This window comes from Bidens hawaiensis, unplaced genomic scaffold (genome assembly GCF_021521415.1).
Source record: "Bidens hawaiensis isolate Kalapana, Puna unplaced genomic scaffold, B.hawaiensis_p1.1 tig00021378_1, whole genome shotgun sequence".
Lineage (NCBI taxonomy): Eukaryota > Viridiplantae > Streptophyta > Magnoliopsida > Asterales > Asteraceae > Bidens > Bidens hawaiensis.
In genome coordinates, this window is record NW_027493320.1 from 182009 (window position 1) to 207408 (window position 25400).

A 25400-nucleotide genomic window follows, 5' to 3' on the forward strand; every position below is an offset into this window, starting at 1 on the left:
TTGACAAGTTGATCAAGTTTTCTCTTGCAATAATAAAGTGTTTGATCGGTCATGTGCCTTGACTTTGAACCACCGTGAGGCATATGTGAAACTTGATCTTTTTCTGGTTAGGTTTTTTTCGAAGAGCTTGGGTTTGGTTTGGGTTGTGTCCGAGTTAACTGGAAAGAGATATAAGAAAGAGGTTCTTTAAGTGCAAATTGAGTTTGAGTGTGATTGTGTAAATGGTGGTTATGTGTGTGCAGGTATATATTAATACTAGACGAGTGCCCGCGCGATGCAGCGGGTCTTTGAACGCGGACTCTATTAATCATGTAACACTTATGAGTGTTCATTGTTCGGTTTAAAACCTTGAAACCGTTTAAACTGGTCATCAGTTTGGTTTCTCGGCTGGGTTGTTTACTTTCAGTCGTTTTTTTTTACTTCCTTTATCCTTTCAAGTATCATATTTTGACTTAGTTAGAATTGATGATACGATTATATTAATAATCATTTTAAGCAAATTTTATTATCAAAGCTTAAACTCTTAACCAAACCAGAACCAGACCGTTAATAACAGTTTGGTTTCAATTTTTAATGGTTTAGTTGTAGTTTAAAAACAATCAAAGCCGGCATTGAACACCCCTACGTAACATATTAATTTTTTCAATTGAAAAAGTTATAATAATATTATATACAAATTAAAGAGAATAAAATACTCGTTTTTATGGTGCAATATTTCAACAAAAATATTAACGTATGAAAACCTTTTGTCGTTTAAAAATCGTAGGTGAGAAGTTGGTTTAAAGTTGAAACTAAAAACATGATATGATTAAAGATGAGAGGGCAAGCTTGTAAGTTGAGTTAATTGTGTTTAAAAGACAAATTTACCCTTAATAACACATGTACTTCATGCTTTAAGTGTTGTAAATTACTTAAAAATGAGTGTCTTAATTTGTCCTTATTTGATGTATTATATATAGTATAGATAGTTCTAATCGATCATGTGATGTGATTATGTTGTTAGTTATATATTAATAGATTTCTTTGATATTTTAAACCATTAATCTTAAAATAATAAACCGTTAGGAACATCTACATAGCTTCATTCTAGCCATGTAACCAAGTGGAGAAAATCAATGTGTGGGGATAACCTATACTACTACATAGTTTCTATCAAAAGTTCGAATGATTAGATTTTTTTTAAAAAGGCGAGAATTCATTTTGAAAAAAACGTTTGAAGACATCAAGATTCAATTGTTCAATTGATAGATGGTAAAATGAGTTAGTGGTGAAGTGGTAAATGAGATACTTGATTTTTTATGTAATCAACGTTTGATTCCTGCCCCCGGCATATAGTTTCAAAGACACCAGGGTGATGATGGGAGACTAGGCGAGCAGATGGTTTTTACTAGTCGGATCTTTGAAGTGAACGAGTTTTATTAAACCGCACTGTCGTGCCTTCAAGCAAGTGTTTACGGGTGTTAGCCTTATGATAGAGTTTTTCCCGGATCGAAAGACGAGTGCATCCTGATGTGATAAATTTAATCAGTAACCCATTTAATTATTCATTGGTCGTTAAAAAAACTCCATAATATGAAATGGGATAGATAATGCATATCTTCAATACTTAACATACTTCCAACCTTGACACCCTTTAAAAACAAAATGAGACAATATAAAACGAAAAAAATAAATTAAAATCTTCAAAATTTCATGTAGTGTTTTACATTTAAGAAAAAATAAATAATCAAGGGTGTTAATCATTAAAACCGAGAACCAATCAAACTGAAACAAATCAACCGGTTTGATCAGGTTGAGACCTAGACAGTTTGATTCGTAATTAAGTTTTGTACATTTAAAGATCCAGTGTGACATGCAACTTGAAATTGACCATGTTAACCATACTAACAAACCATGTAACCAAATCGTCAACGCCTCTAGATTAATAACCCTGGTATCACTTAAATTGAACATGATAATATAAAAAGAGTGCAAAAGTAATTAAACTAAAAAACAAAAAACTTGGTGTGCTAACAGTTTTATGTTGTATTTGAAAGACAAGAAATGAGGTGGTTTACGATAGGAAACCTGCGCATGTTGGTAGTGTTTCGGGTGAATCAAAGCATTGAGTTTTCTATGAGTCTATAACATATCCAAAAAATTTAGACATTACTTGGAAATGTGGATGGCGTTTGATTTCGATAGAGGTATATGGGGCAGACTTGGGAGGTCGGTTGGTTGATTGAACTATCTATGGTGGCCTACTTTCGTTCTAGCAACTTGCTAGTTCGGCTTTGTTCCGTTAATATATTTCTTTGATTGTTTTTTTTTTTTAAATAAAAGAAAAAAAAACATATACGAACAACCAAAACCTTGGCATAAATCATAACGCCAGAGTCAGTCAACGCGGTCAACCACCATGGCCGATGATAACTCAAACGCGAAAACCATACGAATCCTGACTCGCAAGCTTCAATCCGATTCAGGCATACAATGGTTAATCGGTTCACCGTTTCTACCGAATTACACAATCCTTTCATCGCTCAGATGCATTCATACTCTCCAATCGGATCCTCTTTCACCCGATATTAATAAAGAAGCTGGTAAAACCCTAATTTCGTTTCAGTTGTTGTAACTAACTCTGTTTATGAAATTGATATGATATTATTATTATTATTGTTGTTGTTGTTGTTGTGGTTGTTAGTATCGAAGAGTTACAGTTTTTAATTTATGTGATTCGAGTTAGTGTTAGTGTAATGTGATTTATTATCTGATTGCTTACGTAATTGATGTTGTATGACACGGAATTTGAATAAACTCTAGGTTATTCTCCAATTTTGTTTCGATTATTGTAACTAACTCTGTGTATGAAATTGATATGATATTATTATAGTTGTTGTTATTGAACGTGTACTTGCTAGTATCTAAGAGTTACAATTTTTAATTTCTGTGATTCGAGTTAATATTAGTGTAATGTGATTTATTACTTACATGATTGATGTTGTATGACACTGAATTTTTATAGAAATGAAGATTGATTAATGAGAAGCAGTTCTTAATTTCTGTGATTTGATTGGGGTGTGCACGGTTCGGGTTGGTTCCGTTTTGGGCTAAAACTGAAACTTAGGTTATTGAATTTGTGAAACCGTTCAGTTTCTGTCTATTCAGTTTTTTGGTTTCTGGTTTGGGTTCAGCACAGTTTCGGTTTAGCCCTTTTGAGTTTGAAAATTTTGGGCCCAAAAAAATGGTCTAAATTAATGAATTTGACCCTTAATAATTTTGTTATTAGCTAACTGATTATTGTACATTTGGGCTAAAACATTTAAGTTACACATCTGTTAAATTGTTATACTTAAAAGTAAAAAAAAATAAAAATCTATAAAAATTCGTTTCGTTTTTTTACAAGCAAAACAAAATCGTAAGTTTGGTTTTTACAAAAGATAAAACCAAACTGTCTGTTTTTGTTTTGATTTGGTTTTTTCGGTTTCATGCACACCCCTGTCTAGAATTTTGGAAGGGGATTGTAAAATTAAGGTTCTTAATTTGCATGTGTGTTTGATTCGATTTGGATTATTTGTGGCAGATGATATTAGGGTATTGTTACCAAGGGGATTTGAGGTGATTGGGGCTTTGATTGTCGGTACAGCCAGCTCTAGTGTTGAACGGGCTGCTAAAGATGCCATAGATGCTTCAAGTCGATTGAGGAAAGCTCTTTCACATTCAGAGAATCAAAGTTTAGTTGGAGCCGTTGTGGATCCAAGTTCTGGAGGACTTAGTTTTTTTGTATCGAACTCTGTTATTGAGTTGGTTACTACAGTTGTGTATGAAGAACAGCCTGATAAGTATGTTTGGGAGAGAGGTTGCATATTGTACTGTGAGCTTCCAATCAAGCTGCCTGTTATTTATCCTGCGAAGGAGCTAAAAGGTACATCACATTTTATTATATATCGTACATTTTGTTATATTTTGAGAAACATTCATCTTAGATTATCATAAAAGGATCTATGTCATTGGCTGCATGAAACCTAGAGCTATGAATATACTTAATGTGCATCAATGAGTCAAAATGCACATGTTCTTAAATCTTAAATTATTACAACATATGAATATCTTGATATTGTTTTTCAGGGGCAGAAAGCATGCTAACACATGCAACCGAGGCTGTTATTGCTAAATTTAGAGACTCTAAGACAACATATGTTCTAGAAACACCAGATGGTTCCACAGCCGAAGCACCACATGCAGTTGTTATTCGTAACAGGGATTTGGATCTTTCAACCGAGACGAATGCAAGCTCTTTATTGTGCTCTCACTTTTGCTCTGAAGATAATAACCACAAATCTTATTCAGCAGAGGTAATTTGACAATTTCACACTAAAATGCAGATATTTGTGTTCATCTCACTTGCTTTGTGGGTTTTTTCAGTTCTTATGAAGATCTCATACTTGTAATTGCCAGATTGTTTCAATGATATGCCTTAATTTCCTTTTTATGTGATAGATTTTTTACTTAGAATGCAGATAAAATCCAAGTAAGCTTCTTGCTTGCTACTTCAGGAGCTACTCTAAAACCTGCTGCCCCTGTTGCTGAATATATTCCTGGTATTGCTTGTATTAACATACCATTAAAACTTCAAGAATTAATTTTCTTAGATTTATTACTGAAATATAATTTTTATATCAAAATGGCTCTCTCTATTATATACACCATAAAATCTTCTATTTTTTTTGTTTTTGCTTAATTACTGAAGTATAAGCTGTGTTTGGAGCTGCAGGTGAAGCCAAGCTTCTGGTTGTTGACTATAAACTAAAAGTTATCTGTTTTGCAACAAAGGATATTCGGTTAACAGATGCAGTTTCAAAATTGATAATTCCTGGGTTAGTTGACCAGTTACATACTATGAAGAATATGACCTTACCCAATCTTTTATCACAACGCCCAAAGGTAAAAATGTCATTTGATTCTTTTTTGGTTTTACTTCAGATCTCTTACATTTCTAAACTTGATTGTGTTACAGCTACATCCTTATCACTTTAACCCTCCCAGGTTTCTGCATCCAATAATTGCCATTTATGATTCACTGTATGGTGAGACAGAAATGAAGCAAGGTACAGTTTATTTCTGTTATTTATTGGTCATAATAAGCCAGCTTTTACATAAGGCTACCTTGTTTCACATGTGAACTATAAAGTTAAGAGGTGCCAAAATGTGCAATTCTCAGTTTGGGTAAAAAACGTCATGTCGGGTTGGGTTAGCCCACTAACATTTTTTAACTGTTCTTATCAGTTTTAATAAACCATTTAAGTTTGTATGCTTACACAAACTACTTTGAAATAGTCAGGCTTGTAAACGAATCAAACAGAGCATGTTTGTGTCTGTACTCTGTACATTTAACTTAAACCGAACAAATGATCGAACACGGACAATTAAACTAATGGGGTTTTCTTGTTCATGTTCGTTTGTTAAGAAAATGAACTTATGCTTCTCTGTTAACAATATAAACGACGGTTCGTGAGCATAAACGAATGAACATATCTGGACTAAAACCAGCTAAAAGTAATGTGAAAAACAATGTATTGGCCTCAAAAGTTATTAAAACTTAACTAAGTAATGGGCCAAATAATTTTAAATAAGTTATTCATTTCCTGTCAGTTTTTTTGGTACTTCATTATTAAATATATTCTTGAAGACTTGAACCCTGATGTAAGTTACTCATTTCTCCTTTTCAGTTGAAGTTAGAAGGTCTCTTCACTCAAGGCTGGGATTACCTTCAGACCAACCTCTTTTAAGAATTGCTAATGCTATGAACTTGTCAAATGCAAAAGATAGTGCAAGTGGCAACACTTTAAAAAAGGGTAACCGAATATTATATCATATGTAGTAATAAACTAATTACTTGTTAACATTCAAAACTCAGTCCTTTTTGTTTCAAATATATGGCTTAAATATCAGGAATCTCTTTGCTCAAGGACGTGCATATTGGGATCCCAAGTAGTGGAGGTAATATTGTCACTTCAAGAATCAAATCATCTGTTAATTGAAGTTAGGGCTAGTATGTAATTTTACATCAATCTCAGTGATTAATTTTCTCTATTGCAGTTAATGGTGGAGATGTATCTCTGGTTAAAGGTTCTTATGAATACTATCATTATCTTCAAGATGGTTTCGATGACTCGGTAAATTTCATGTTTTAATTTATATTAAAAAAGTAGAAATCATTTTTCTGATTACTGTTATAAAATTTAATTTCAGGGCTGGGGCTGCGCCTACCGATCTTTGCAGACCATAGTTTCATGGTTTAAAATCCAACAATACACATCTATTGGTGTTCCTTCACACCGGTAAGACTTAAATATTTAAGAAACATGCTATTTAGCTATAATATTAAATGTTGTATTTAATAAACATGCTAAATTGGGGCAGGGAAATACAGCAGGCACTTGTGGAAATTGGAGATAAAGATCCTTCGTTTATTGGGTCACGCGAGTGGATTGGCGCCATTGAACTAAGCTTTGTTTTGGATAAACTTCTTGGTGTAAGTTTGCTCATTCTTTTATTGTTCAAGATTTTCAAGATTCAACTATTATTAAATCTAAATTATGTAATTTTCATAGTAAGATGATGAACATAACTTGCTTGGCTTGCAACAGGTAAGCTGCAAGGTTATAAATGTGAGATCTGGAGATGAATTACCAGAAAAATGTAGAGAACTCATGATGCATTTTGAGACCCAAGGAACACCCATCATGATCGGTTAGTGAACTCACTTTAAACAAGTCAATTCAGGTAGTTTGTTTTATCTCAAACAGATCAAATTAAAAATAAGCTTAAATGGGAACATGTCAAATCTGTTTTTAGTGCATACAACCTCATGACTTGTTTTATTAAAAAAATGATTACTGTTGTAATATAATACTTGCTTTGTTGATCATAAATAAAATTGGAGTGTAAACAAGCCAAGCCAATCATTTAACTTAACAGAGCTCGAGCTTTTAGCTCGTTTCAAGCTCTATATCTAAAGCTCGGGTTTGGCTCGTTTACTTTCTATTTGTTATATTTATATAAATATTCAAGTATTTTTGCATATATTTTTAATTTGGATATTTATATATAATATAACATGTATTATTTAGGTGTTTTTATCATATGTATCCAATTATAATAATATTTATTATGCAATATATATTTCTTGTATAAATAATAGTCTCGTTTAAACTCACAAGTCTAGTCAAGCTTGGTATATGAAACTCTGGCCCGGGCTCAAGCTCGTTTAAGCTCGCTTCATTTGAGTTTTTCAAAAGCCGATCTCGAGTAGCTCATGAGCGGCTCTGTTTGTTTATTGAACAAGCTTCAATTTAGGCTTGGGCTCGTTTAAGTTTGGCTCGTTCGAGTTTTTAGCAGTCGATCTTGAGTATCTCACGGTCGGCTCAGCTTTTTTATTAAATGAGCTTCAATTTAAGCTCAGTCTCAGCTCGTTTATACTGCATTAATGTTAATGTTGTGATGATATACAAACGCAGGTGGTGGGGTTCTTGCATATACCCTTTTGGGAGTTGATTACAATGATACAACGGGAGATTGTGCATTTTTAATACTTGATCCTCATTATACGGGAGGTGAGGATTTAAAGAAAATAGTGAACGGTGGATGGTGTGGGTGGAAGAAAGCGATTGACAGCAAGGGGAAACGGTTTTTTCTGCCAAATAAGTTTTACAATCTCTTGCTCCCACAAAGACCAAACATGGTTTGAGTTTTAAGGATAGTGATATAGTTAGGGCATTAGTAACCTTAAAAGTTTCCAAAACACAAACGGTACTAAAAATTTTTACTTGTTTTGTTGGAGTACTAATTTGGTCAAATGTTTGGTTATTTATTGTTTCTCTATTGGGGGTGCAAACTAGTCAGTTTCTTGACATTTACAAACTTGCTTCATTTGATGAGGATCGTTTTGGTCAACGTAATGCGTTTTTTTTCCGCTTTTTGTTGAGGGTCGTGTTTTGGAGAACGATACTTGATATGAGTATTTAACAGAACACGTGTTTTAACTTTTAAGCCTGTACTTTATAATCAAAGAATCTGTTTTTTGGGTTTATTTGAGATTTGATAAGCTCTCTAATAGTTTTAACTTTCAACAAACTGACACTTAACCTTCAGTATTATTTTGGGTCATATAACATGTTCGGGTGAAAAGGACAATTTAAAACGTATTATTTTGGGTCCTATATACAACCCGTTGAAGTCAGTTGTTACAATCCCCAACTCCTTTATCAAGTAAATAACATGATTACAACTTGTCAACCTGTTTAACTCGTTTAGATAAGTAAGTTAAAGGATTGTGTTCGGGTTATATCATGCATGATTTTTAGTGAGTTCAGATTAGGATTGGACATTGGTGTTTGGGTCATTATTCGACGAACGTCAACAAGGGTGGATCTAAAACAATATATGTATTTTATTTTATTATGTCCGAGTTAAGGTTAATGTTAATGTTTAGCTTTTAGTAGGATACCAATCAGGATGTTAGTGACTCTATCTATAGAAAGATCTTGAACCAGGGGCGGATCCAGTGTTCGGTCTGGGGAGCGTTTGCATCCACTCAAGTCCATAGTTTATTTTATAAATATGTAATATATTAGGTCTAAAGACCCAAGTGACCCGGCTAAAAAAAATTAGTGACCCATCCAAAAGATTTTTTAAATGCTTATTTAATTTGTAGTGTTGAAAAAACACTTTTAAGTGTCACAAATGAAGCTGTTATTGACCGTTTTCAAAAGATGAAATCACGTAAAGGTCAATTGTAATATGTATTTTGTTTATCTTAAATGAAATTTATTGTTTACATTTCTATACGTAGTTTGTTTAATGCAAATTTTTTACTCTACCCGCTTCGGTTTGACCCGACCCATTTTGGTTTAACTTGTTTTAGCTTGAATTGACGAGTTCTAAGTTGAACCTTTTTTTGCACCCACTGGCTAAATTTTCTGGATCCGCTACTGTCTTGAACATTTAAATATCTATACATGGTACAAGAATAAAAAGTTTATAAGCACGTCACTGATCGTTAATCAATTAACCCTTTAGACCGTCACGATTGATTCCCCTAGTTAATCAGTAGCCTATAAGTTTAGGGAGGACGGGCTGATGCGTGGTGAGGGAACCATCACGCGTGATGGCCTCACGCACACCGCCGCCGGTCCCCCATCACATGTGATGGAGGGAGTGTGCGTGATGGCTATCATGCAAGTGAGGGGGAGATGTCGAGGAGGGAGCCGTTGGATATATATATATGTATATTAAAACTCATCACACTCACACAAAAACCTATATATATATATGTATATGTATGTATATTAAAACTCATCACATCACACCACCACCCTTAGCAAATTCCACATATGATGGATTTGGACTTGATGAGATGGCACACCACTATTAAGTGTGGTGAGTGATGGAAATGGAACCACCCCTCCCCCTTATATTCAAAGCTAAATGAACCTAGCTTTTTAATCTTGAGATGGAATAAATCCTTAGGGCCCCTAGTACGTGGCCACATGACAATTTAACTGGATAACCTTTCGAAACATGTTGGTCATATGATATTGATGGGACAACGTTATCTGTTTTGTTAATATAAATTAAAAAATATATATATATTAAACGGTAACTATCAAAAGAAATTTGAAAGGCGACATTTTATTCACAACAACCTAGCAAATACTAGAACCAAGTAAGTACAAGAGGATTGGCTTACATGTTTAAAATTCAAATTTACACCAACTACCATGTTTCATACCCGTTTTCTTCGATCTTGAAACCACCAAAAGAAAGCTTTGTATGTTTATCTTTTCAACAATTTGAGTCGGACTCGTATTGATGTCGTTAAAAATCTTGTCGTTTTTAGGTCGCATGCACCAAATTGTAACCGTTTCATCAAAATAGTGATATTTTTCGAATAAAACAAGACAATGTACAACTTTTAACCAGTTTTGTGTTGCTCTCTTTTTTGTTTTTCACATATGTTTTGAGTTTTGACACTATGTTTTTATAACTAAAATTGATTGATCAGCTAGATCAAGAAAATATATAACCAGCACGGTTGAGTTTATTTGCACCTCTTTTACTTGAGGGCCGGGTTTTTAACTTTTTATTTTGTTTTTATTTCTTTATTTAGTATGGCATTTACTCACTCATTTATTACTTCATGCCCCACTTTTCACTTATTTAATACTTCACATTTTATTGAAAATCGGCTATATATATATACATAAAACGTTCCTTTCATAATCAATAATATATTAGGAAAAACAACTATCTCATAACCTAATGTTTCGAATATGATACACAAAACAAGACATCTTCATGATTAACTATGTTTCTCTCTAGCATTACTTTTGATTACGCAAATGTACGATAGCTTTGAGACGAATATGTCTACATGTAGATGTAATTTATAAATTATTAACTACGTAATGTAGCTTTAAGACGATCAATACAGTTACTAAATATCAGGATGCCCCAACGTTTTAAAACCATTTATACCGGCTGCCACTATCTCGATACATTTTAGCCTGCTATATTGGGGGAACTGTTTATAGTTTGAACTTCTGCAACTACCTGTAATATTTATATTTACCGCTGTATCAATTTAAGCTCAATGTAAAATTTTGAGTTTAAAATTTTGACCAAAGACTTTTAGTGCCTCATCCATAAACCATTACCTTTTGATTGGAAGTTTTAACCTAGTGAGAATCAACCTACCATCAACCTTCGATCAATAATCTGTCAAATCGAATTGCTCTCAATATTATCATCAAGCAACTTTTGAATTATTTTTAAATTGAAGGTTTAATTTTATGAAATTATAGAGTTAACTAATCAACCCGGTTAAACCCGATTATACAATTTTAAGCCCAACCCAGTATAACTACAAACAATTTTCAAAACACACCAATACATCCGGAAAACATAGAATCTTCTAGTGACTCACAAACCTTTATATATTCAAGGTCATTTCCGTCCTTTCAACCCCAAAAACCCTAGACTGTTAGCCCACATAAACACACAGTACAACTCTCCGTAGCACAACCGCCACGTGTAAATACCGTGACGTGTAATAATAATAATAATAATAACCTACTCTCCGTCCTCATCCAATATCATTTCAGTCTTTTTATTTTCTCTCTCATACAGCACACACACACTGCGACTGTAAAACAAACACACTTATATTATATAACTCACACCTAGGGTTTCATATCACCATTTCATTTGCAATTGTTTACTGCTTTCGTAACGGCTTTGGATTCGTAATCGTATTGATTTCGTCTGTCGCTTAGAGTACTTGTACTGGATTAATCTGCTCGTGAAGTTAATCGTATACTCGTTGTTGAATCGTATCTATCCTCTCTGTAAGTTAAGAGTTTGTAATTGATAGATCTGTTATTGTGTTATGAACTTATTATGATTTATTAAACCGAAGTTATTGTGTTTTGAAGTTGAGTTTTGTTGATGCTGAAATTAGGTTAAGTTTAATCGTATACGCTATTGAGTTACATTTGCTGTCTCTGTAAATGAAGAGTTTGTAATTGAAAGATCTATTGTGTTATGGTTTATTTAATCGATTTGAAATTGAAATTGAATTTGAATTTGAAATAAGTTGTTGTGGTTTTAGTTAGGTTTTATTGATGCTGATATTAGGTTAAATTTAATCGTATTCGTTGTTGAGTTACATTTGCTGTCTCTGTAAGCTAATAGTGGTACTCGATAGATCAATTGTGTTACAGTTTAATTAATCGATTTGAAATTGAAGTTGAAACAGGTTATTGTTTTTTTAGTTGAGTTTTGTTTGGTGATGCTGAAGATTAGGTTAAATTTAAACGCATTTGCTGTTGAATCATATATATTCTCACTCTAAGTTACGAGTTGTAATTGGTAAATCTGTTGTGTTATTGTTTAATCAATCGATTTGAAGTTTATGTTGAAGTTGAATGTGAAACAAGTTATTGTGGTTTTAGTTAAGTATTATTGATGCTGAGATTAGGTTATATTTAATCGCATTCGCTGTTGAATCATATATATACTATCTGTAAGTAAACAGTCGTAACTTCGTAAACGACAGATCTATTGTGTTATGAACTTATGATTTAATTAACGGATTTGAATTTGAATATAAATCAGGTTATTGTGTTTTTAAGTTGAGTTTTATTGATGTTGAGATTAGGTTAAATTTAATCGCATTCGCTGTTGGATAGTATCTATCCTCTCTGTAGGTTACGAGTTGTAATTTACTGATCTGCCGTATTATGATTTAATCACGGATTTGAAGTTGAATTTGAAACAAGTTATTGTGTTTTTAGTTAAGTTTAATCGCATTCGCTGTTGAGTCACATCTATGCTCTCTGTATGTTACGAGTTGTTGTTTACAGATCTGTTGTGTTATGATTTAATCAACTGATTTGAACGTGAATTTGATATTAGAACAGGTTATTGTATTTTTAGTTATGCTTCATTGATGCTGAGATTAGGTTAAATTTAGTGCATTCTCTGTTGAATCATATATATCCTCTCTGGAATAAACAGTCCTAATCGATAGATCTATTGTGTTATGAACTTATGATTCAATCAACCGATTTGAATTTGTATATTATGTTGTCAGTGAAGTTTCATTGATGCTGAGATTAGGTTTTGTTAAATTATTACTGTAGGATTTGCGAGAGGAGATGACGTCACCTCGTGAAGGTTTTCTGACTGATGAACAGAGGGAAGTGTTGAAAGTAGCAACTCAGAGTACAGAGATGTTGTCGTCATCGCCAAAATCTCCGTCGTGGTTGATGGCTGAGCGTCCAATTAAAGCTCCGGCTGGAGATAGGGCGCCAAACGTGGGGATTGCTGTGAGGCATGTGCGTCGTTCGCATTCTGGAAAGTTTGTCAGAGTGAAGAAAGGTGCGTGCAATTTTGTGTATTATTAAAAGTATATGTTTTAGGTTTTGCTGCTTTGCGAAATATTATAAATGAAGTATTGCATACTTAGGGAATCTGTCATTATTTTGCTTCAAATTTCTCTGCCGTGTCTCGTAATTTTGAGTTAATATGGAATAGACAACCGAACATAGCTGAACAAATATACATGGAACCTCTGATAAGACTATAAGAGTGTTTGTTAGCGTTAGATCTTGTGCAATTAGATCTGAATTGGTAGATAATTAGATATTGACTATTTGATGTTATAAGATGCTCATTCACACTTTTGAGTTGACGCGTTTCCGGCCTTATTTTATGACTATATTTAAAGTTTACTCTTTCTTTGCTTCGTTTCATTATAAATTTGAGTTATCTGTTTATTTTATTTCGCTTTTAAATGTTAGATCTCGATTGATACTTTTAGAACCTGTGAATTTAGATCTGGTTTGGTAGATAATTAGATATCGACACTCTGATGCTATAAGATGCTCATTTACTTTTTACTTTTTAGTACGTGTGTGTCACGGCCTTGTTTTATGACTTTTACTCTCTCTTTGCTTCGTTTTATATTCATCTTTATAAATTAGAGCTGATGTATGCACGAGTGTTCTAGCTTTCTGTTTATTTTTTTAGCTTTTAAATGTTTGATTTATGCTGTTTTGCTAACCAACTCTGATATTCACACTTTTGAGTAGACGCGTTTCTGGATTTATTATATGACTGTATCTAAAGTTTGCTCTTTCCTTGATTCGTTTCATATTCATCTTTATAAGTTTGAGTTATCTGTTTATTTTTGTTTAGCTTTTAAATGTTTAGATCTCGATTGGTACTTTTAGAACCTGTGCATTTAGATCTGGATTGATAGATAATTAAATATTGACTATCTGATGTTTTAAGATGCTCATTCACTCCGTACTTTTAGTAGGCGCATTTCCTGGCCTTGTTTTATGACTTTTACCCTTTCTTTGCTTCGTTTTATATTTATCTTTATAAATTAGAGCTGATGTATGTACGAGCACTCAAGCTTTCTGTTTATTTTGTTTAGCTTTTAAATGTTTGAATTATACTGTTTTGCTAACCAACTCTGAAATCAGATGGCGCTGGTGGTAAGGGTACTTGGGGAAAACTGCTTGACGTTGATGGCGAAGCTCATATTGACCGCAATGACCCTAATTACGATAGTGGCGAGGTAGTCATTATTTATTAACGTGTTTTCTATATTTGGTTAATAGTTAGATTTAAAACCTTTTTAGCATACTCATGTGATATTGTGGCTGTCTCTTTGTTATTAAAATCTAGGAGCCATATCAACTTGTGGGGTCCACTGTTTCCGACCCGCTAGATGAATACAAAAAGAAAGTAGCATCCATCATTGATGAATACTTCACAAATGACGATGTGGATTTAGCAGCATCTGAACTCAGAGAACTCGGGTCATCTGATTACCACCCTTATTTCATCAAGAGGCTTGTATCAATGGCTATGGATAGACATGATAAGGAGAAAGAAATGGCTTCGGTTCTCCTTTCGGCTCTTTATTCTGATGTCATCAGTTCTACACACATTAAGCATGGGTTTTTTATGCTTCTCGAGTCTGCTGATGACCTGGCTGTTGACATACTCAATGCAGTCGAGATTCTTGCTTTGTTTATTGCTCGTGCTGTGGTTGATGATATCCTTCCTCCATCATTTGTCACTCGAGCCAAAAAGTCATTATCAGAGTCATCAAAAGGGTTTCAAGCTCTTCAGACTGCAGAAAAGAGTTATCTTTCAGCACCACATCATGCAGAGCTCGTTGAGCGGCGATGGGGTGGCACCACCCACATCACGGTGGAGGAAGTCAAGAAAAGAATTTCTGATCTGTTGAGAGAATATGTGGAAAGTGGTGATACTTCTGAGGCTTGTAGGTGTATCCGCCAGCTAGGCGTTGCATTCTTTCATCACGAAGTTGTCAAACGGGCCTTGGTTTTAGCCATGGAGAATCGTGCTGCCGAACCACTTATATCAAAGCTACTGAAAGAAGCATCAGAAGAAGGTTTGATAAGTTTGAGCCAAATGGTCAAAGGCTTTGCACGTTTGCACGATAGCCTTGATGACCTGGCACTTGACATCCCATCTGCAAAGTTATTGTTTGAGTCGTTAGTCCAGCTTGCAGTTGCTGACAGCTGGCTTGATCCGTCATTTGTGAACTCACAAGGAGACGGGCCAGCTACGGAGGTTGAAGATGAGAAATTAAGGCGTTACAAAAAAGAAATCGTGACGATAATTCACGAGTATTTTCTTTCAGATGATATTCCTGAACTTATTAGGAGTCTTGAGGATCTCGGGTTACCTGAATACAACCCGATTTTTCTAAAAAAGTTGATAACTCTTGCTATGGATAGAAAAAACCGTGAGAAGGAAATGGCATCGGTTTTACTCTCTGCACTTCACATAGAAATCTTTTCAACTCAAGACATCGTTGATGGTTTTACCCTTCTTCTAGAATCTGCAGAAGACACAGCTCTAGACATACTCGATGCATCAAACGAGCTCGCACTTTTCCTCGCACGCGCGGTTATTGACGACGTCCTGGTTCCGTTAAATCTGGAGGAAATAGGGAACCGGTTAGCACCAAACTGCAGTGGGAGTGAGACGGTTCATGTGGCTCAGTCACTTATTAATGCTCGTCACGCAGGTGAGAGGTTGTTGAGGTGCTGGGGCGGTGGGTCCGGGTGGGCAGTGGAGGATGCCAAGGACAAGATTGCCAAATTACTTGAAGAGTATGAAACCGGGGGTGTTGTCGGTGAGGCGTGTGAATGTATTCGTGATCTTGGGATGCCCTTTTTTAACCACGAGGTGGTTAAAAAGGCGTTGGTGATGGCTATGGAGAAGAAGAATGACAGGATACTGGATTTGTTGAATGAGTCTTTCAGTGAAGGGTTGATTACTACTAATCAGATGACTAAAGGGTTTGGTAGGGTTAAGGACGCGCTTGATGACCTGGCACTCGATATTCCTGATGCTGTTGAGAAGTTCAAGGTTTACTATGAGCATGCTGTGGTTAGAGGCTGGCTGGTTCCTGTTTAACTGCGGTGCATCATAAGGTAAACATGAATGAAATCCAAATCCAAACATCGGTTTTTACAATTTGTCAATTGAATTCATTCTCTTCGGTTTATTGTTAAATTACATATGACACGATACAAAATGAGATGAAAATTGTTACAAACTTGTAGGCGGCTAGACATACTGTTTTTGAAGAAGCTTGGTGCAGAAGTCGAGATCGAACCTTTCTTCAGGGGGGTCACCAATGCAATCGAAAACAGCGGCTGCGTTCTCAAAGTCTTCATCTGCAGTGTAACTGTACTCCAAATAAAATAGTTATTAAAAAACCTTTGTAAATTGAACTTGAAGGGATTTATTTATACCAGCAGGAATTCAGGGTTTTAATCAGGTTGTGTTTTATTTTTTACTTATAAGAATTAGGTTTGGTTTACTGAATTAGGTTTATTTGTAAACCGTTAAAAATCGAAACCAATCGAACCTTCCAAAATCAAGGCAAGTCATCGCTTTGAATTTCGTGTGGTTGGGTTTTGGCGGTTTTACAGCCCGGCAGGTGGTTCAGAACCTTTTTACATATATTCATGAATCCTCTTTTTATCAATTTTGAACTTTAAATATCAAGCGATTTTGAAAAGCAAAATGGTTCAAACAGTCGAATTGTTGAAACTGGTTGGTCTTACTGATCCACCTAGCTTTGTTGGTTTGGTTGATTTTAAACTGTGGCTAACAGTCCAGTCGATAATATTTAGGGTTGATAATTTTTGGTTTAAAACACGCTGAATTGGACGGTGAACATTCTTCCAAGAGGTCATTGCATTATAGATAAAAGAAGTGAAAATGGAAACTTACCCGCTCTTTGTGACGATGCATGTCATTCCAGCTGCTTTTGCGGCGGCAAGGCCTATGCCACTGTCTTCTACCACCACACATCTGCATACACCAAAATGACGAAACGTATGACCTTAACTTACTTGCAAGGGAAAATGCTCACTTTTTGTTTCTATCATGTCAGAACATTTGGCTAGACATGTAGCCAAGTGTCTAAAATGCCCCTTCGAAAACACGGGGCCATTTGGCTAGACATGTAGCCAAGTGTCTAAAATGCCCCTTCGAAAAGACGGGGCAGGCCATCGGTCATCATTGTAAGTGATAAATTAGTCAGTGAAGGGTGTAAGGTTGAAACATGTACTGACTGAAAACAAATAAGATAATTGAATACCTTGATGGTTCGACACCCAAAGTGCTAAGTTGTAGATTGCCTGAAAAAGGTATTATCTTTATGAATATACAGGAACCGAATAATGTAGTTTGCAACGAAAAATCTAGTAAAGGTTTGGTTACCGGATCAGGCTTTTTACGTGGAACCACATCTCCAGCAAATATTTGGATTTTCGTTCGTTCAGGTCCCAAAAGAAACGAGACTATAGCAGAAACCTGTGTTGACGATTAAAAAAAGAAATTAGTATTAAAGGAAACTTGATCACAAGCTGAAATTCATGTAAAGCGTATTCTAATATAAAATGTCATAACTCATAAGTCATCTAAATGATAAAATGATACTAAATTGCTATACATGTAAATAGAAACTATTAGTTAAAAAAAGGTGCAAAATTCTTAAAACTATTTAAAATGCATAAAACCTTGTGACAAGTTTTTTGTGGCCTAACAACCAAGAAGTTCTGGTTTCAAGTCTTGTTTAGGGACATGGGTATTAAATGCGTGGTGTTCATCTCTTTAACGTTCAATAAAATCTAAACTTTAACGATCATATTTAAACTAATTATGTTATACAAATGTAACGAATTAGCGTATAAGTTACTTTGGCCTTTTTGTCAAATAATACATTACCGCCTTTTCATTAGAAGTACTGCACACTGCAACCTTGACACCTTTGGCAAAAGCTTGATCTATCAACCTGTAACACCCAAAATACATAATTTTACTCGAGTCATCTGTTGATAAAAAAAACTATATAAAGTTGCTTACTTTGCTACTCCGGGACGTAAAGGCAACAACTTCTTCTCAATAAGAACCATAAACAACTCCGTTTTTCGCTTGTGAAGGGAAGCTATAAAGTCCTTCCTTTCTTGTTCGCCTTTTGGAGCGTTTTCAGGCCAACCCGTTTCGTTGAAGTATGCTGTCATTCTTTTAATCACAAAGAAACCATCACGGTTGTTAGGATGCACGACCTTGTTAAACATTTTACAAAATAATTAAAAGAATATATCAGTCACATTATGTTTACCTTTCTTTTCCACCACCAATTTTAAGTAATTCACCATACAAGTCTACATTCCATGTCACTCCCAATTCTTTCTGTATAATCAAAACCAAGTATCCGCTAATTAATTTGACTTTTGAGGTCAAATCAGAGTAATTAACCGTGTAAATTGGCATGAAATTTGGACATTTTGAAAGTATTCATGAAATTGTATAACATTTTGACTTTTAAGGTTCAAATAAGAGTAATTTACAGTGTAAATTAGCATAAAATTATCAAATTTGGAAGCACTAATGAAATTGTATAGCACAAATTAGCATAAAATCTTCATAGTACGAAAGCAGTGACGAAATTTTGCAACAGTTATATATTATGGCATTCACTTATGTCTATATATATATTTTTTAAAAAAATCGAAATAGAATGCAAACAGGCAACAAGCTCCACTGCTAGTATACACTATGAAAGCATAGATCACATTGTATAACAGTTTGACTTCTGAAGTTAAAATCAAAGTAATTCATAGTTACTCTCGTCTTCTGTTTCGATGTAATAATTACTTTTCAGTTTAATAATTTCAATGTTTTAGTTTAAAAAAAAGTTAAGCATTGATCAAATATACAACATATTACAACTAGAACATATTAAATATCAAACAGAATCATAACAAACTCATACTTCAGTGAATGTATCATTAAACGACACGCGATGCCCGTCCTTCTCGGTATCAACAAGCACACCATCACAATCAAACAACAAAGCCGACGGCAGAACCGAAGCATCTCCAGCAGCGCATTTAAAGCCACTCCTCAGTCTTCTTCCACTCACCGGACTGAAGCATTTCGAACCCGAAGACCGAACCAAAGTGCCTGGAAGCAATGAGGATCTAAATTGAAGAAGATGAACAACAGATTGCTTACTGTTGTTCTTCGGACGAAGAACAGAGGAGGTTGAACATGATGATGAAGGTATAACAATTGACGCCATTATTATTATTATTATTATTATTATTATTATTATTATTATTATTATTGATGGATTAAATTTTAGTATTTGTTGATGATTTTATCGTTATTGTGAATTTGTGGCTCACAAGTTCATGATTTGCATTTGTATAACAACCACATACACATACTCGATGCATCTGGTTGTTACATATGGTCGTTATCCTGTGGGGCCGAATACACCACAATTGAAGCGGGTCGGGTTATTAAGTTTATATAAATAGTTTTTATATGGGCCGGGTCGAGCGGTTCGGTTTTAGTCAGTTTTGATGGAAAGGAACCGGTGATCACGGTTTCCAAGAAACTTAACCGAATCGGCGGGCCCATCTCCGAAGTATCCAATACCCAAGATATGGATATTAAAAATAGGCATTATATAAAATAAAATAATGAAGAGGTAGTTGTTAGATAAAATCTCAAACTCAAATGAGGTTTCCGCTACCACGTTTTTTCCAACAACTACCTCTTCATTGTGTTCTACTTGTTTCTTTATTCCGATCAAAAGCCTTATGCTAATGTACTCAGACTCTAAGCAAGAAGATTGAATTTTAGCAAAATAACTTGGTTTGGCCTAGACTGGTGATGTGGCTGCTTACAATAGTGGTGGTGGAGATGGTGGTGATGGAATGGTGGTGGCATATGTGGTGGTGTATATATATTAGGTTTTTCTTTTTTTTTAATAAGGTACTTTTCATATGGCATGTCACATCAGCAATAACATGTCACGCTAGCAAAAAAACTAACAGAGTTAAGATCCATTAAATTCAGGAGTAACAAAAGAAAACAAGTTACAAGTTGGGAGTGGTGGGAGACAAATCATTAGTTGGGAGTGTTATTATCCAATGAATGAAAATTGAAAGTATTAAAAACCAATATCCCAAAAAAAATTGAATATTTATTATTCTATCCTAACCTAAGTCATCGTTCACTCAATATCATAAGGTTGTCACAGTGCGTCTTGGTATAAGTCTTGTTCCCGGCCACGTGTCGTTATCCGGTTTGTTTACTAACACATTGTCGGTGTTCACTATCATGCCGTTGGAAATGAGATACCAAAAAGACAAAGTTGAAAACTTGAATTAGAGGGACAAATTTGGAATCACACTCTATAAATGAGTTATTTTAGAAAGTTTCCCTTAGAACAAGATCGTATTACTAAAACTTTAAATTTTGAGTGAAATGATTATAAAAAGTATATAATGTTTTACTTTTCTAGTATATAGCGATTATTAAAAAAAAGAAAGTGCAAAAAATTGAGAACGAAATTGGTATCATAATATGTTAAAAAATATTTAATTTTTAATATTATTTTAATTTTGTTGAAGTTATGTAACTAAAAAAAACTATTTTTGTAATTATCTCGGCCGGTTCGTTTACCCGGACCGGACAATTCTAAGCTGTATATATAGTGGTGAAACTCTAAACACGAATGAACTTGTTGATCTAGCTCAGTTGATTTCAATGGATTTTGAACATCACTAACAATGAATGAACGAGAAATTGTTTTCACTTTGTGAGTAACCAACCCGCGTGTTAAACTGGCCTAAGGTTTGATCAAGTGATGTTAATAGTATCTCGTGTGACACATAGCTGATGAACTCTTAAATCCTTAGATGCCATTATCATTCACGTTCTTGTTAATGCATATGAACATTGTCGGAAACTATGGATTTGCACACGACATACCCAAACCATTGTTTATACAGATTCAAAAGGGGGTGGCGGCGCAGCTTGTTGTCCGCTTACCTGCCTCTTTATTGTAATTGGATCCTTTTATTTTTAATATCAATATAATGTTATATTAAAAAAAAAATAATAATAATAATAAAATAATATTAAACCCCCAATTGTTTATACAGATTCAGCAACAAATATACGAAGAACACTTAAGATCAGAAATACAAGTTGATCTTAAGACTAGAAGCCGTGGGTCCGTATCCGATGCTACGGCGACAACAATTGGAACACGATATGAATTTAACCCGGTACAAATTGCCTTGGCTTTTGACCCTAGTCCATACTTTAGAAACATTAACCATAATCAATAAGTCATAATTCATACGCTTTCTTGAATCTTTAATTATAGTCAGTGTTGCTACAACAAAGATAAGACCAATGATAGTGAATAGTCTGGTTAGGCTAACAAGCTTCAAGGGTTCAGGTTAACCTAACGCAGGTCGTGGTGTCCCTCTACGTTTGCAAAACGTAGAAGGAGGTTCACTAGTTCGTTGTTGATTGCTATAGTTCACCGAGGATCAAGAACCGTGATGTTTGGAATCGGTTCTTGAATGATGTTCTTGGTGAAGCTATGAAGCTATTGAAGTAAGAAAGAAATAAGCTAAGAGCATATTTCTCAAGGAAGAAGAGAATATCAGGGAGTATGTATTAACTCCAGAACTGATGTTCCATGTTTATGGCTTAAGTCTTCCTTTTATAGAATGAGAGACCAAGCTCTTTATCCAGTGTACAAACTAATTGACCTCCAGTTCGCTTAGAGGGTTGACCGTTATGGGCGGGAAGCTTTGGACCGATGGTCCATAGTTAAAATAATAATACTTTATCTGAGTATGTCCTTTGCTCAGAGGGGACAAGGATGTGAACAGTGATTTGACATCGTACTGTAGCACGTGTGTACTTGTTTACATAAGTTTGGGCGGGAAATGAAGCCTTTAACCTTTTAACCCTTTTAGCGTTAATTTGTTTCAGCCATTTTATTATTTCCTTGGGCTACCCCCGTCATCAGCCCCCCAAGTCAGAGGTGTTTGAGAGGTAAGCTCAAGGGCTTCTGACTTTTTCACACATTTTGTTTATTGCTTAAAGGTTTCGAGGCTTGTAAGCTTCTAGGCTTTGTTCGGATTTTGTTATTTTTTGAATTATTGATGTGACAGTTGATTTGATGGTAACTACCATATTGCAGTTCCCAATAACTGTCTTTTCATTAATAGTTATCAATGGGATAACTATTCACTTTCTTCCAGATTTCTTATAAAGTTATTATCATAAACACATTCAAGTTCCTTTCGATCTTCTTATCAGGTTAGTTTCAATTTTTCATCTTTCCTTCAAAATTATGGTTGCCAAAAAGGATCTTTCGGTCAGTTTTTCTCGATTGACCCAAGAAGAGGTCGAATCGTTTTGTGTTGAGTGGGGAATAGGGTTAAAGTATAAGCCGATTGCTCCGCCGGTCGATTCTTCGATTGATCATTGTCCGGCAGGCTTCATTGCTCTATATTGCCGTCATTTTGAATTTTCTAATCTCCGGTACCCTTTTTCGGTTTTTGTTTTGAATGTTTTGGAGTATTACCGTGTATCGTTCGGTCAAATCCATCCTTTAGGGCTTGCTAGAGTTTTACATTTTGAAGTTTTATGTAAAGCCCTAGGTTATAACCCTTCATTGTTGAGTTTTCTCCGTTTCTTTCGCTTAGCGAAAAACGGTGATTGGTACACGTTTGAACACACTAAGGTCGATACGTGTTTGGTTTCCTCGGCGGTTACAACCCTCGGTACTTGGAAGGACCGATTTTTATTTGTTTCCGACTCTATCCTTCCATTTAAACCTGTTTGGCGACAACCCGAGGCTGTTTTAAATGAACAGGAGCCGGCTAAATCCGAGTTAAATGAAGCCTTTTTGAAATCAATTAGGAAATGTCCATCGCGTCTTCGTCCTTTTCCCAAACATCTTCTCGTGTTATTAGGAATTAGCAAACTATGGGATAAGCCTAATCGGGATCCCGTGCTTACGAGGGATGATAAGGGTATGCATTTGTTTATCCCGTATTTGCTTTAACTTGTTGATATGTTTGTTAATGGGTTTCTTTTGTATATGTAGTCATGTTGGCATTGGTCTTCTTAAAGAGCGATGATACCTTTGTTGTTGGTTTTTCTGATGTTGCGGCTGTTGTTGGGGAAGACTCGGTGGCTCGGGGTAAGGATGGTCGATTTTAGGATTCTGAATATGTTGGGGTTGCAAACGTTAAAGGGTTCACCAAGACCGCTGCTCCGAAGTCTTCTACTCGTCGTTCCACACGACGTTTACTGAAGTCGGTTGGCCCCTCATCTTCTCACGAACCGGTTGAGGTTAGTGATGACATTCAAGTTGTCGAAGACCAAGGTCCAACTGTGGAGAGTGAGAAGGAGTAGGGTTTGGTGGTTTCCAAGAAGAGGAAATCGGCTGGGAAGAAGTCTGTGATGTCTGTGGTTCAAGGGTTGGATGGTGATGCTGTTTATGTGCCAGAGTGGAGTGTCAAGATTGGGGATAGCTTCAAAGATCCCGAAGTTTGTGCTGATGTGTTAGCCAATTTTGCTCCTCCGGGAGTTCGTGATGTTATCTCCGGGATGGAAGGTGATTCTCTGCTATCAAGGTTGATCTTGAACTCTGTTAACGTTTCTGCCTTTTTGGCAGAGGGTGTCACTCGGTTTCGCAAAGGGATGCAGGAGTATGAGGAGTTTACGAAGACGAAGGAAAAGATGAAGGCCTCTATGGCGGCCATGAAGAAGGAGGTTGAAGAGAAGGAAAAGGTGTATGTGAAGAGGATTGACGAGTTGTCTCGTGGCCATGAGATTGAGATGGCAGGTTTGAAGAAAGCCATGGAAGCTGACAGGGTTAAATTGGATGCTGACCGGGAAGCCTTTGAGGTGCAGAGGAGAGCCTTCGAGATGGAGAAGGAAGGCTTGAAAGCTTCGGTTGTACAGACTTCTAGTGACAACAAGTGGTTGATTGAGGATGGGTTTCAAAAGGTTGTGACTTACTTGCTTCATTCCAGTGAGTTCAACTCGGTGTTGGGTGGTGTGTATACGAAGTTGTTGGCCCATGGTAAGCATTTGGGCTTCGTTGCAGGCTTTAGTCATCATGAGTCTGCCAGCCTATGGAGAAGTCACCCCTGTTCAACTGTGAACCTTACAAGCTTTTCATGGATTCAGTTCGTTCAATGGAAAGGCTCACCTACCCCTATGTGGGTGAAGTGTCATCATGCTTTGGCAAGCCCCTTTCTGTATTGCAGGGTTTGAGACCAGCCGTCCTTGATGAGAAGGTTGCTAAAGAGGTGCTTGAGTCCTTATCGAAGAAACGCTCCCGCTCTAGCGATAGTGAAGAGACTTTATCTGGGGAAAGCGACGGATCTCATGTGGCAAGCCTCGAAGGCTCGACTGTTGCTGATGTTGGCCCGCAAGTCAAGAAGTCCAAGAAGGGTAAAAGTGTTAAGGCTAGTACTTCAAAGCCTGTTTCTGATGTTTAAACACGTGATTTGTAGCTTTCTTAGCATTGTTAAACAATGTTATGTAATCTTAAACAATGTAGGTTTGGCATGAAACTCTTAAAGTTTCTGCCTTGTGGTTGTGTTTGGCCTTTTGGCCCTTTGAACATTTTCTTGGAAATCCTTGTGATTTCCTTTTTTAGCCTCAATTGGCATATTATGAATGCTTATTAGTTATGGCCTTGCAATGGCCTTTGTTTATGGACTGTGATGTTTATGTATCTGTGTTTTGGTTGCTTGTCTTGTTATTTTGATATGTTTTTAGCTAACTTTCCTTAAGAAGTTTTAGTGCTGCAGTCACTTTTTAGCTTCAAGGCTTCATTAGGTAAAAAGCACATGTTGACTATCCTTTGTATCACTACTTAGTGTATGTTTTTGTTTCGTAAACTTTTTCAAAGCTTAAGGAACGATTTGATGTAGGCTGTTCAGACCCGTCTATGAGACAAGTTTTTAGTTGAAAATTTTTCTAAGTCTCATGGAGTTGTATTGACATAGGAACTCACCCCTTATATAGGTCCATTTAACCCTTGAACCTATTGAGCGATGTGGCCTGGGAGCTCATCCCCTTGCATAGCCCTTGCCATGGAGTTTCTTGCTAGGTTCTCAACCTGATTATAGGATAGTAAAGACAAGTTATGACAAAAACTTTATCATTCATTCAAGAGGTTGTTGTTCACAAAAAGGGGAATTATACATCTCTTGAAATACATTGTAAGACTTTGACTAGGCATGGAACCTTTTAAGGGTTTTGCCGTTCTAGTGTCTTGGAAGCTTTTTGCCTTCTATGTCGGCCAGCTTGTAGGATCCACCCTTGTGAGCTTCAAGGATTGTGTATGGCCCTTACCACTTTGGGCCAAGCTTTCCTTGGTTTTATTTCTTGCTGGCCTCATTGTTTCGAAGTACAAGGTCTACATGCTTGAAACGTTCATGTTTCACTCT

The 25400-nt window shown here is 35.7% G+C and overlaps 3 protein-coding genes across 5 annotated transcripts; 2 read left to right on the forward strand and 1 right to left on the reverse strand.

The window, feature by feature from the left end:
* Positions 1 to 2351: 2351 nt before the first annotated feature.
* On the forward strand, positions 2352 to 7800 carry LOC143563405 (putative Ufm1-specific protease). Of its 2 annotated transcripts, none has more exons than XM_077050947.1 (13): positions 2352 to 2582; positions 3563 to 3904; positions 4108 to 4334; positions 4493 to 4580; positions 4748 to 4923; positions 4997 to 5087; positions 5709 to 5834; positions 5932 to 5979; positions 6079 to 6155; positions 6232 to 6320; positions 6403 to 6514; positions 6630 to 6732; positions 7500 to 7800. In XM_077050947.1, the coding sequence occupies exons 1-13, from the start codon at positions 2399 to 2401 to the stop codon at positions 7727 to 7729; spliced, it is 1893 nt and encodes a 630-aa protein (XP_076907062.1). In that variant the 5' UTR covers positions 2352 to 2398; the 3' UTR covers positions 7730 to 7800. The 2 variants fall into 2 exon arrangements, with proteins under 2 accessions (XP_076907062.1, XP_076907063.1); XM_077050948.1 differs by having other exon boundaries at positions 4754 to 4923.
* Positions 7801 to 10679: 2879 nt separating this feature from the next.
* On the forward strand, positions 10680 to 16296 carry LOC143563406 (MA3 DOMAIN-CONTAINING TRANSLATION REGULATORY FACTOR 1-like). 2 transcript variants are annotated; one of them, XM_077050950.1, is made up of 5 exons: positions 10680 to 11387; positions 12684 to 12921; positions 14034 to 14128; positions 14239 to 16025; positions 16158 to 16296. In XM_077050950.1, exons 2-4 carry the CDS (start codon positions 12699 to 12701, stop codon positions 16006 to 16008), a joined length of 2088 nt encoding a protein of 695 aa, XP_076907065.1. In that variant the 5' UTR covers positions 10680 to 11387; positions 12684 to 12698; the 3' UTR covers positions 16009 to 16025; positions 16158 to 16296. The 2 variants fall into 2 exon arrangements, with proteins under 2 accessions (XP_076907065.1, XP_076907066.1); XM_077050951.1 differs by lacking the exon at positions 10680 to 11387 and adding an exon at positions 12201 to 12244.
* On the reverse strand, positions 16037 to 19228 carry LOC143563407 (CBBY-like protein). The gene is made up of 7 exons (XM_077050952.1): positions 18884 to 19228; positions 18230 to 18300; positions 17971 to 18129; positions 17833 to 17899; positions 17204 to 17418; positions 16834 to 16914; positions 16037 to 16282 (listed from the first exon to the last, which is right to left on the reverse strand). Exons 1-7 carry the CDS (start codon positions 19190 to 19192, stop codon positions 16162 to 16164), a joined length of 1023 nt encoding a protein of 340 aa, XP_076907067.1. The 5' UTR covers positions 19193 to 19228; the 3' UTR covers positions 16037 to 16161.
* Between the last annotated feature and the right edge of the window lie 6172 nt (positions 19229 to 25400).

Bases quoted from the DNA above. Each gene is read 5' to 3' on its own strand.
- LOC143563405 (XM_077050947.1), top strand. From the start codon at position 2,399: ATGGCCGATGATAACTCAAACGCGAAAACCATACGAATCCTGACTCGC. The intron at 4,924-4,996 runs GTAAAAATGTCA...ATTGTGTTACAG, and splicing joins TTTTATCACAACGCCCAAAG to CTACATCCTTATCACTTTAA. The intron at 5,088-5,708 runs GTACAGTTTATT...TCTCCTTTTCAG, and splicing joins TGAGACAGAAATGAAGCAAG to TTGAAGTTAGAAGGTCTCTT.
- LOC143563407 (XM_077050952.1), bottom strand. From the start codon at position 19,192: ATGGCGTCAATTGTTATACCTTCATCATCATGTTCAACCTCCTCTGTT. The intron at 17,419-17,832 runs GTAATGTATTAT...TCGTCAACACAG, and splicing joins GTACTTCTAATGAAAAGGCG to GTTTCTGCTATAGTCTCGTT. The intron at 16,283-16,833 runs GTAAGTTTCCAT...TTTGGAGTACAG, and splicing joins TGCATCGTCACAAAGAGCGG to TTACACTGCAGATGAAGACT.
- LOC143563406 (XM_077050950.1), top strand. From the start codon at position 12,699: ATGACGTCACCTCGTGAAGGTTTTCTGACTGATGAACAGAGGGAAGTG. The intron at 12,922-14,033 runs GTGCGTGCAATT...CTCTGAAATCAG, and splicing joins GTTTGTCAGAGTGAAGAAAG to ATGGCGCTGGTGGTAAGGGT. The intron at 14,129-14,238 runs GTAGTCATTATT...ATTAAAATCTAG, and splicing joins CTAATTACGATAGTGGCGAG to GAGCCATATCAACTTGTGGG.